This window comes from Cheilinus undulatus, linkage group 21, assembly GCF_018320785.1.
Source record: "Cheilinus undulatus linkage group 21, ASM1832078v1, whole genome shotgun sequence".
In the NCBI taxonomy this organism is placed as follows: Eukaryota; Metazoa; Chordata; class Actinopteri; order Labriformes; family Labridae; genus Cheilinus; species Cheilinus undulatus.
Window position 1 is genome coordinate 38,649,205 of NC_054885.1, and position 12,027 is coordinate 38,661,231.

A 12,027-nucleotide genomic window follows, 5' to 3' on the forward strand; every position below is an offset into this window, starting at 1 on the left:
TATCTCGATGATTTTAGGCAAAGATTAGACCGGAGAGCAGATGCACTCAGTGGGATAGTGGGGGAAAAAACACGGAGGAGGAAAGATGACGGAGCAGAGGGTGGGGCATGGGGAGGTTTCATTAAACTATAGAGGAGAAATTTAACCGTGATTCAACGATATTTCAAACGAAATTTAGCTTCCCTTCCCCAATAAATTTCGTTTGAGTGGTTTGGAAAAACGTTTTTTCCGTCTTTCATCGAGCTAGGCTTAAGTCTGTTGATATTTTCAAACATTATGCCTCAATTTTAACGTATAAAATATCTTTTTGGGTGTTTCACAAAGCTTCCGTTTCTTTGAATTGGTTTGTTGGACTTTATTATGAAAAGAACTTCCGGTGGGGGCGCTCTTTCGTTAATGCTAGCTTGACTAATATGCTATACTGCAGTTCCTATTTAAGGCCACAAGATGGCAGCAGACGAACAGGAGAGGCAAATCTGTCCATGAAAACAGAGACAAAAGTTAATTTAAATTTACAATAAATTTGAATTTAATTTTGAAAAAAATATTTTCGATTGGGAAAAATTTACTTTCGTACTTATAAAACTGAGCGGTGAATAGTAATTGATTTGGTAATAATTACCCTTAATGTTCTTCAGTTTTTTCTCCTCTGAAAGTTTCCTGTCTATGGGCTATGATAAGTCATGTGAATCATGCAAAGAGGCCAATTTCAGGGGAAAAACCTCTTTTAAAAAATAACAGCTAATTTCCTCATATTGAAAAATTACAATTTAATGATCACGTATTTTATTTTGTTATTAGTAGTAGTGGTGTTAATATTTCTAATCATAATAATAATAATAATTATTATTATTATTATTATTATTTTCAGCACTTTTCATTATAGAATACCACTTTATATTAATTATATCCCGCTATACTGTTGCTCTTGAATTATGAAGTTTCGACCGTTGTTACGTTTTAGTTTAAATTTTATTTAGGTTTTATTTCTGTGATAACTAGAGGACAGTAAGCAATAACTCATCCGTTAGAACAATTTCTTAGATCATTTCTTAAACTTATTAAAATTAAAGCTTATTTATATTTGCAACAACATTAGAGTCATTCTGTAAAACTTTGAAAATCTTACATCATTCATAATACTTCTTAGTTGACCACATTGCCATCTAAATGTCGATCAATTAGCACAACACGTACTCTTCCGCTTGTTCTTTCAAAATAAAACATCTAAACTACGCTGCCTTAAGTTATTTGAAGGGAACTTCGGCGGCAAAAACCTTTTTAATCATCATTTTTGAAGACAGAGCTTTAATAACGTTTCAACTGAAACAGATTACCTAGACTTTTTCGTGGAAATGATCACTGGTGGATTAAGGTGGAGTTGAGCTTCAATAGGAAGAGACATAAGTTTGCCTGACAGGACTCTCCCAAACAGGGCCGCTCCTTTGTCTGATTGGCCAAAGCCGGTAAAGTTAGGTGGGGTTTGGAGCTAGAACTCCGCTGTGATTGGGCTGCTGAGGCGTCTGTCTGTATGCTGCAGTTTGATTGGTTGTCTGTAGAGGGGATTAACGTGAAAACGCTCTATTTTCAATGAACCTCAATGGAGACCTGATAAGAATTCAGGCGAATTTAGACGTTTTAATTTATTGAAATATTAAGTTCGATTTTTTTGGAACATAGGTTTTAAGCCTGGTGGATTTATTTTATTACGTCGTTGTATCTTCATAAAGAAGTTCTTCATTTTTCTATAAGTTTGTCTACAAGTGTTTGAATGAGGAAATCGTCTGAAGCTAACGTTATGTAGCAAGCTAATCTCATCTATCAGCTATCGTTTCAGACTCTGTTAGAAATCCTACTCAAAGGTAAGTCTGTTTCTTAATGCTAACTGTAAAATACCACAATTTATAAGTTAAGATGAGTAGTTTTATAAATCCATACCTCAGATTTAAGGTTGAAGTCAGCCAGTAGTCTTAAATCTGGGTCAGTGTCTTCGCCATGCCAGTCTGATGAGGACAGAGGAGACTAGCAGGATCTGGTCTGGATCTGTTCCTATTTTTCTGGTGTTTATCTGAAAATAAACCACCGCTAACTGCTGCCTGGATCTTTGGACAGGTATGACCGAGTACAAGCTGGTGGTGGTCGGGGCTGGAGGCGTGGGGAAGAGCGCTCTGACCATCCAGCTCATCCAGAACCACTTTGTGGACGAATACGATCCAACCATCGAGGTGAGAATCCAACATGAAACTCAGGAGAGTCCTGAGTCCTGAATTAAGTTTTAAAGGTGCAGTGTGTAAAACTGGGACTATCAACATCTAACAGTCAATTCTGGAGTGTGATGATCATTTCTCTGGTGATAACTGTGGGAACCAGTGAAGTTTAAAAATCAATACATGCTTAACTGTTATTTGGTTCCTTCTATGGTGCCATAGAAACAGGCAAAATGCAAAAATCCAAGATGGCAGCGTCCTTGGAGAGGACCCTCCCTATGTATGAATAAAAGGCTTATTCTGAGTTAATTAAAAGCATAAATTTAAAAAATGTGTTATCAGATGTCAACACTAATTTAGATCAATCTACTTATAAATGTTATGTTTCATTTTAACCAAGCTTGTTTTGCTAAATGCTATTAGGCTAAATATTACACACTGTACCTTTAAGTAAATTTTATTAAATTTCAGAAACAACAACAGCAGCAGAAGACAACCAAACAACACAGAACAAATACAAAACGTACCTAATATAAAAACAGCATGACAAATAAAAAGCATACGTGCAAAACCTAACAGTGATATTATGACAAGACAGCACCGAGATCTAAACTCAGCCATGGAACATCACATAACGTTTAGATTTCAGAAGTAGTGTAACGCACTCACGCTACCGCTTTTTCATAATTTTCCTTAAAGGAAGAGTGGTAATAGGATTCAATAAATAAGCACAAAAAATTATAATTATAAATTGAAAATAGGAATGAGGAATAGTAATTTCAGTGTCAGTTCACTTCATCCTTTCTCTGTTAAATAATTAAACATATTTTAATGTTATTTTCCAAAATTGGATGTTTACAGTTGGGTTGTTAAATAATTACAATTTCAAATTGCAGTTAATCTCATAATCTCTCTAGTTACTCGCACCCTTTTTTTTTCAATATAACCTTTATATTACATTTGAAACTGTTTTTGTGTAATTTCAGATTTTTTTACTGTCTTAAACTAAGGGTTAATTACTTCCTGTTTTGATACAGGCCTGATTTACAGGTAGACTGAAAATTATAACATGAACTGTGCTATGGAAAAGGGAACTTGTCATGGCTCTTAAAGGAAATAAGGGGACAGTTCTAAAGTATGATTCTGATAACGAAAGCTGTAGATAACTTTTTTTTCTCAGATTTGTTTATTGATTTTATACCATACACAGAAATTCAAGGTGTTTAACAGCAATATGAATGCACTGTTAATTGAAAAAAAACAGGACAACAGCAAGAACATAGAACAGAGTACATCAAAACACAGAACAAGGCCAGCAGATCAATTTCAGGAAATATACTGTGATGAATATGAGAGTGTAGAAACTTAAATATACATGCATTCTGAAGTAAGTCATGAGCAAATAAGGTGTTAAATAAGAATATTTGCGATCACCACAGTAATATCCTATCCAAAAGAATTAGTGATATGTCTACGTGTTAACAGAAGAGTGCAGTCTTTTAACATAATTAAAGAAAGTGCTTCATGTTTTCTGAAATGTTTTGCTCAACTCTTTTGTGACACATCGTATCTTTTCCAACTTAATAAAGTGCAGAACATCTTTGAGCCATGTGCAGTGAGAGGGAGGAGTAGGTTATTTCCAGTGTAACAAAATTCAGCACCTGGCCAGAAGAGTAACAAATGCCGCCAGACCCGCTTTATGTTTAGGTAACTGTAGGTCAAAGGTTGGAACCCCGAAGCAAGCTGTTATAGCAGTTGGTCTGATTTGGACATCTATACTGTTAGAAATTGTATGAAAGATTTCCAACCAAAATTTTTGTAAGGCAGGGTAGGACCACAACGTGACTATACAGCTGTAGATGACTCTCGACCTGTCAACTGACCTCTGTTGTCTGTTAGTTTGGGAGAAAGGGGAGTAGGATGTTTGGGCTGACTTGCTCTTCCAACTCGACATGACCAATAATAAGCAGGAGAAAATGAATGAATGAATGGATAGAGATCAGCAAATAATGGCATGCATACGTTATGTTGATGTCTGTCGTAGTGCTGTGTACAGGTTAATTATTAAACACAAAGTAGTTTAATTGGTTATAGCTAATCTAGAGATGCACCAGTGCATCAGTTTGGCATCATATTATCAGATATATCGTAATTCTGTGTTTGGTCAGCTTTATGCTGCCATCCTGTGTGCTTCAATGCTGAATCAAAGAAGAGATTTTTACAGGGTAGAAGAAGTCTCCTGTTGGACAAAGAGATGAAAACGGGAAGCTTTTAGGTTGGATTGTCCACCTGTTAATCAATCAAGGACGGTGTCCATGTTTTTTGGATGTATTAAACAATAAAAAATCAAAAGCACAGATAATTCTGGCTCAAGTTTTGATCAGATTTACAAAGCTGCTGTGTGATTAATTTCCAAAACCAGTTTTTCCTGAGATTAATGATCAAAATAACTCTTTTTGACAGCGCTGGTGTAAATGCTTTATGCTTTTAGAGGACTTGTGTTTAGTATCTGTGGTCCAGATCTGCAGAGTAAATATTAACAGGCCTTCACACAAATACAGGGAAGTTAATCATCACAATACAGCGTGATACATAACAAACATGAGGATCTGCTCCAACAAATCCACTGCTAAAATCAGCCCAGAACCTTCTTAGTTAATGTGATCTGAGGAAAATCCCCCAGAAAGCAAACGGCTCTCCTTTAAAGCCTCATTAGTTTCTAATAAAGACTACAAACAAGTAAAAATCAGCTGTTCGCCTGCTTGATCCTTTCATGAGTCAGCTGTTAATCCTCCAGACGGTGTTAGATTGGTTAATCTGTGATGTATTTAGAGGTTTAAAGACTCAGAGAGGATGTTAAAAACATTTGAGTTCCTGAGGTTTATTACAGAGCATCCACTCATGGCTCATGTTTCTACACGATGCAGCAGAGTGGGAAAAATCTAAGAATGAATGTGATGAAATCCTCCATCACACTTCCTGGCAGACATGTTGTTTGTGCCTTTTATTTCCCGCTGATCGTGTCTCTGCTGTGTTTCAGGACTCGTACAGAAAACAGGTGGTGATCGATGGGGAGACGTGTCTGCTCGACATCCTGGACACTGCAGGTCAGGAGGAGTACAGCGCCATGAGGGACCAGTACATGAGGACGGGGGAGGGCTTTCTCTGTGTGTTCGCCATCAATAACACCAAGTCCTTCGAGGACGTTCACCTGTACAGGTACTCAAAGCTGCTCAGAATGATCAGCAGCCAATCATTGTCAGTAGCATTTAACAGAAAATACCCGATCAGTGGATTGGGATTAATGTCTCCAGTCGCAAATCTGATCTGCAGCTAAGAGAAGCCCTGGGTGTGCTGTAGTGTAACTATATAGGCACACTGAATTAACTGACAAGTGTTAACACATCAGCCTAGTGAATCAGGTGAACCACAGCATCTCTGACTGTCAGTTTACACATGAAAACCCATCTCATCTGCTGCTGCTCCAGGTTATTAGTTCAAATAAATCTGGATTAAAAAACATCAGGATAAAAGTGGGTAAGCTAACTAAACAAAGTGACATAACATTGTTATGTGTTTAAGGTTGGGGTTTCCACCAAGGAGTCCAGTTTGATTCAGAACAGTTCACTGGGCGTCTGCAGGGTCTTAACAAGAATAACTAGTTGATAAATCAATGAAGCAGCAGTTGAGGATTCAAAAGATGTATTAAAGGGGACATATTATGCAAAAATCAGTTTTTCAGGCTTTTCAAACAAAAATATGTTCCCCTGACCTGTCCACAGTCCCCTCAAGTACCAGAAAAATTCACTCCCTACCCCCCTTTTTCTCCACATTTCAGAAAATGTGTGCTGAAACAAGACGTTCTCAGATTTTCCCCTCATGATGTCATGTGGGGAGTTAGCCCCGCCCCCAGGTTCGGTTGGCCCTCCCCGCTTGGAAGAAAGTTCCACCCTCCTCTCATGATCTTCCTCTCAGTTGCCAGGAGAGCTAAATCCATTAAGGCACATTCAGTAAGACTACAAGGCCTTAAACTTGGAAGCTGTTTTCACATTTACATTTGTCAGAGAGGTTGTTGACTAGCTTTTACATTTAGTTTTAAGCACAAGTGAGATTTTAATGCAGCCTTCACTAGATCCGACATCAGTCTGAATGCATGTTCATGTTCTGGCCCGTTAAGTTATCTAGGCTCAGCCGTGTCCTTAGTGAGTAAGGCAACTACTTGATTCAGTGTATAGTATATATAGGAGTATAGTCCCATCTACTGTGTGGAGATGGGACTGAAGGACAACCACTGCATCACCGAAGGATCTCTGGAGCTCAGTCAGAGTGACCATCAGGTCTCCTCTCTTACTAAGGCCCTGCTCCTCAGATTGCTCTTGAAGAGTCCTGGTTGTGCCAAAATTCTTCCATCTGAGAATTCTGGAGGCCACTGTGCTCTTGGGAACCTTCAGTGAAGCAGTAATGTTTCTGTAGCCTTCCCTAGATCTGTGCCTGTCAACAATCCCGTCTCTGCAGCTCCTTTGACCTCATGGCTTGGTTTCTGCTCTGATATCATTGTCAGCTGTGAGGCCTTCTATAGAGAGGTGTGGCCTTTCTAAATCATGTCCATTCAGGTTAATTTAGCACAGGTGGATTTCAATCAAGGTGTAGAAACATCTCAGCAAAGACCAGAGAAATAGAGGAACCTGAGCTATGGGTAGTGTTTTTGGAAAGGGTCTGAATACTTATGTCAGTGTGATGTTACAGGAGTTTTTACATAAATTTGCAAAATATAATCAAAATTCTGTTTTTATTTTTCCATGATGGGGGACTTAGTTTAGGTGAATGTAAATAGAAATGTTGTTTTGGGGTTTAAACACACTGTATATAATTATAGTCTATATTCCTTCACAATGTTTAACCCAGCTCATGCTGTGCAGGGTCAACAGTCGTCAGGCTGCTTCCTGATCTGCAGGAACTAAACTTATCATGTGTTTATCTTTATACCTGGGTGTGGTTTTAGTTTTTGTGCAGCAGTAGCTGGGTTTTTAGGTTTAAGCTGATTGATATTTTTCATTGCCACATGTTTTGAAATGTTAAAATCTTTTATTTTAATGACCCACAGCACCAACAAGTATCAAAGCTCACAAAACTCTACAGGTATTTAAGGTGTGTAGAGTAGAAATGAATCCATCCAGGACTGTGACAGTTCTGTACTGAAGTTTGCCAGTCTTTAAATGGTGTGCAGGAGTTTGCCGGTAATTTTTGATTATTAAAAATAATAAATAATAACAAATACATTGGTGCTGGGACTTCTATTCTTCTTGCTGTGATATCAAAACAAAAATTTGATCCTAAAAACAGATCAGATCAGATTTTATCAGGACTTCTCCTGATAAAAAGTGTTATATCAATGCAACACATCAGATAAACCTCTGCTACAGTCAGTGCCACCATTATTCAGCATTGGTCTGTTATCAGCTGATCACTGACGGTTAGCCCAGCGTCCTCAGATGCTTTTGTTCGTCTTTTCCCTCCTCAGAGAGCAGATCAACAGGGTGAAGGACAGCGACAGCGTTCCCATGGTGCTGGTGGGGAATAAGAGTGACCTCAGTACCCGCACAGTGGAGACGCGGCAGGCGCAGGAGCTGGCACGAAGCTACGGGGTACCGTTTGTCGAGACGTCTGCCAAAACCAGACAGGTCCGTATAAAGACCATAAAACCTCTTTTAAGGAACATGTAGGGGTGAAAACAGAAGGTTTGAAAAGTTCACACAAACTGCATGTTGTGGACTGATTGAACAAAGTAAATCATTTCTCAGGTACTAACATACAGTGCTTAAAAAATTTATTAGACCACAACCCATATTTTCAATGCTAAAATATAATTATTATTGTTATCCATGAATTTTCAGATTTACTGATTTACCAAAAAAACTGAAAAAATAGTAAAGCACATTAATATTTCTTGATTAATATGTCAAATTATAGTTATTTACTTGCATTCCTGAACAGAAAAATGAGTTTTAGTGGTTGAATGTTATGCTTGATTCATTTCTGATTTCTCAGAGAAGCCCAGTGAGTCGGCTCAAATTTGGGTGAATTCAGTTTGAAATTCCTCAGTCCTGTTCAAAATGGTAAAACGTGGAGAGCTCACTGAAAATGAAAGAGTCTGCATTAAAGCACTTCATGATGCTGTATGGTCTCTGAGACAGGTGGTCTAATAAATTTGTTAAGCACTGTACCTGAACTAATCATGAAAATGCTTTAACTCGGATGTAAATGTGAAATATGCTGATGATTTTCTGTGTTATGTTGCAGGGTGTGGAGGAGGCTTTCTATTCGCTTGTGCGTGAGATTAGAAGATACAAGGAGACCAACCGCAGCAACAAGAAGAGCAAGAAGAACACTCAGAGACGTTGCATAATACTATAGCAAACCACACAGTCAGACACAGAGCAGCAGCATCTTTATCAGCACTTGTTTCACTCTCCTCCTCTGTCACAGTGGAGACATTTAGCTCTGATCTCCACAGGAGGCAGGCGAGGAAAAATCCAGTCTTACTGCTGTTACAGTCCCCATCATTTCTCATCGCAACAGTGTTTTTGGCTGGTTTGGCTCCACAGACTTGCAACCGGCCCCCTAAATTCCTTTAACGGTATACTCAGCATTAACCAGACGGCTAGGATGCCGTTTGAACCTCATTAAAGGAGCCTATTTTACTTTGAATGCATTTTCGATTTAAAACATCCCCACATACTGAGACTGCACAGTGAAGCGCCCTCGCTGTCTGTCTCCGGCATGTTCCTGAAGCGCTGCATCGCTGCGTTTGAGATGTGCACCAGGTCAGTTTAATCGCCAGCCACCCCCAAAACATGTCATTCCATGTAGAGCATTCCTGAATTGTATTGCTTATAAGATTTAAGGTCACAATCAAGGGCTGCATATGATCCCCAATGACCTTTGACCTCTGAAATGAAACTGCTTAATTTGGCATCATATTCTGTATAAATAGTATGTCAAGTTTGTGGTTTTGGGCACAGCCTTTGTTTGTTTCAGCTGAAATAGAAACTCGTTTCTACCGCTTGAGCCCCCATGGCAGCATGATTTTTTAATTCCCCCAGTACAAAAATGAGATTTCTACCTGCAAAGATGACACTTTCCTCCCATCAGTGTTTTTACTGCCAGTTCCACTCCTGTCGGCTGTTCTAGGGTTAAACGTTTACTCCGGTGCATCGCTGCTCTTTGCACTGTTGCACCGAGTGACCCTTTAATCCTCACCTCCACGTATGTTTTTAAAGTGTTGAAATCTGTGCTGAATCTTGTGTGTTTAGTACACATCTGACAAACACTGCAATACTGAAAAGATGTTTTTATACTCAGAGATCCTATGGCTCCCAGATTCAAACCTGTGTTTTCTAAGTTTAGAATCGTCTTCCCCCTGTGTGTGTAGGTTAGTGCGTCTCCTGGGGCCTAAAACACATCAGCAATATCTACATTTTACCCTCACATGAGCATAAACATGTTGCCGTAAAAGGATCACATCCGTAACAGAACCTCGTCATTGTGTTCCAGACTCTTAGGTGCACTTTATCCATTTCCTTGTTTACTGTAGACTTTATCTAGGGTTAGTTAGTACCATTATTGACTGGTTTAAAGCTCTGCTGTTTGTTCCACGCATTAAAAGTTCACTTTTAAACCAGTCCCAGTATTGTTAGGGTTTATACTCCACCATAGCGTGAGCAGAAGTTAATGGGGTAGGAAATATCTTAAAACAACAGCTGGATTACAAGGAGAGAGCGTCAGTTTTTATAGCAGTGTTTGATTTTTTTAGTGAACTACTGTCAGAATAAACATAAAAAGACTGTAAAGAATTTATTTTTGTAGCATTTCAAACATTCCTGTTAAAAACATCCGGATTATTATGAGCCTGCTGTTCACTAAAGTTTATCTTAAAGTTCAGCAACCTATCAGTGGTATTCTAACTGAACCAACCCAGAAATGATTCCTACTTTAAGACTCAGCTCTTTCTCTTGGTCTGGACCTGATTAATTGCATTAAAAAAAGAAATGTGCAAAATTGAACTTGATCCCAGCAAGTCTGTGACTGACAGCTTTGTAATCTTTGATGCATCCTGCTGTAACGAACAAGTAAATGTTTTCAGCTTTTACGCCTCGTCTGTTTTTTTAAACTTTACTGGTAAAAAGCTTCAGCAGAAGGACAAAGGATGTGCTGATCTTTAGAGAGGAAGAGCAGCCCCTCCAGTTCCCCCTCATTTTTGGCTTTAAAGTTTAAGAATAACTTTGCATTGAGGGTTCAGATCAGTGATGAGGAAGAGATTTGTTTATGAGGTTTGACAATAAAGTTCCTCTTTTTAAGGTTAACAGTACAGTCACTTTTATTTTAACAATAGGGTTTTTTTTAAAACCTGATCAGACAGGTTAAGTCACTTCCCTAGTTCTGATTCAGCCAGTTTAATCTCTGAATGTTACATAACTGCCAGACGTGCTCTAATACGTCTGATAGATGCTAAATGCCTCCAGGGGTGGATGTTAATTTCTCTGTAAATCCAGTAAAGTTAGACGATCTCTAGGAGGAACTCCTTTTCCATGTCTGCATGTAAATGCCACCGTTTCTTGGTCAGAGATATCTATGGAAAAGTAGAATATAAGGGGTTGTTCAGACAATAAATTGACGAGGCAGGTGATACCATTTCAGTCCGTGTATCCATACCATTCATGAAGAATAAATCTTCAGTGACGACCTGATATCCCTCCTCTTATTCTAACAACCCAGAAGTCACATCGGTCACTACATCAGTGTTAATTTCATCAACTGAAACTATGACTAAAAATGTTTGTCGACAGTCCACACATTTTAGTCTTTGATTTTAGTCCAATCATTTATTTTCTTGCCTAAATCTAGTACCAAGTCATGGTAGTGTGTTCTCTGCACTCTTCCAAACCTGGGGTCCCTGCTTTCTACAGCTGAGAGGCAGAACAGATACGGATGCATTGTTTTTAAAAGATTTACCCACAGAAGAGAAATATCACAGATTTTGAATGTCAGACATAAATTAAATTACATTTTAGTCTGGTTTTAGTCATCTTGACGAAAACTAAACTTAGTTTTTGTCCGTTTTAGTCATCACAGATCTATTTTTGTTAGTCTTAGTCTAGTTTTTGTCATGGAAAAAAGGCTGTCGACGAATAGTTTGAGTCCATGAAATTAACACTGATAAGCAAACCAATCAAATTTGGAAGAAGACATCCAAGACCACCTCCTTCTGCAACCTGAGCTAGATTCAGTACACACTGAGGTGCAGCAACTCAGAGCATTAAGGATGAAGGCTGGGTAATTAAGTTCTGCTCTGCACACCAGGCAAACATGCAAGAGCCAATTAGTAAGAATAGTAAAAGAATCCAACACCCTTTGGGTTTTTTTCTTAATCAAAATGAGAATAACGTAAAAATTATCATTCCCTTTAGTACAATTCATATCCAGTTTGCAATATGAGTCAAATGGTTTCTTTCCATTATTGCGTTGCTTATAATATTGAAAAAAGATAAAGAAATTTCAATTAGGCTTTTTCCCCTAATCATCCAGCTCCATTAAGGATTACCACTCAGTATCTTGGATTATTTCTAGAATGGAGGTTGATGGATTTCTTCTGATGAGTTTTAAGTGATCAGGAAATCTAAGCATTACTAGCTTTAATGACAGCGTCAGGCTCAAGTCTGATCCACAGTAGATCATTAGCTGCACTTTCATACAGATATCGTAGAGATCAGAAATTCATCAGATTACCGCTGATGGTCGATGGTGTTTAATGTTCTACATG

General features: G+C 38.4%; 1 protein-coding gene across 1 annotated transcript; it reads left to right on the forward strand.

Annotated features, from left to right (window-relative positions):
- The first annotated feature begins 1,579 nt into the window (after window positions 1-1,579).
- zgc:55558 lies at window positions 1,580-10,356 on the forward strand. Its single transcript, XM_041817329.1, has 5 exons — window positions 1,580-1,862; window positions 2,113-2,225; window positions 5,248-5,426; window positions 7,729-7,888; window positions 8,508-10,356. Exons 2-5 carry the CDS (start codon window positions 2,115-2,117, stop codon window positions 8,619-8,621), a joined length of 564 nt encoding a protein of 187 aa, XP_041673263.1. The 5' UTR covers window positions 1,580-1,862; window positions 2,113-2,114; the 3' UTR covers window positions 8,622-10,356.
- Window positions 10,357-12,027: the final 1,671 nt, after the last annotated feature.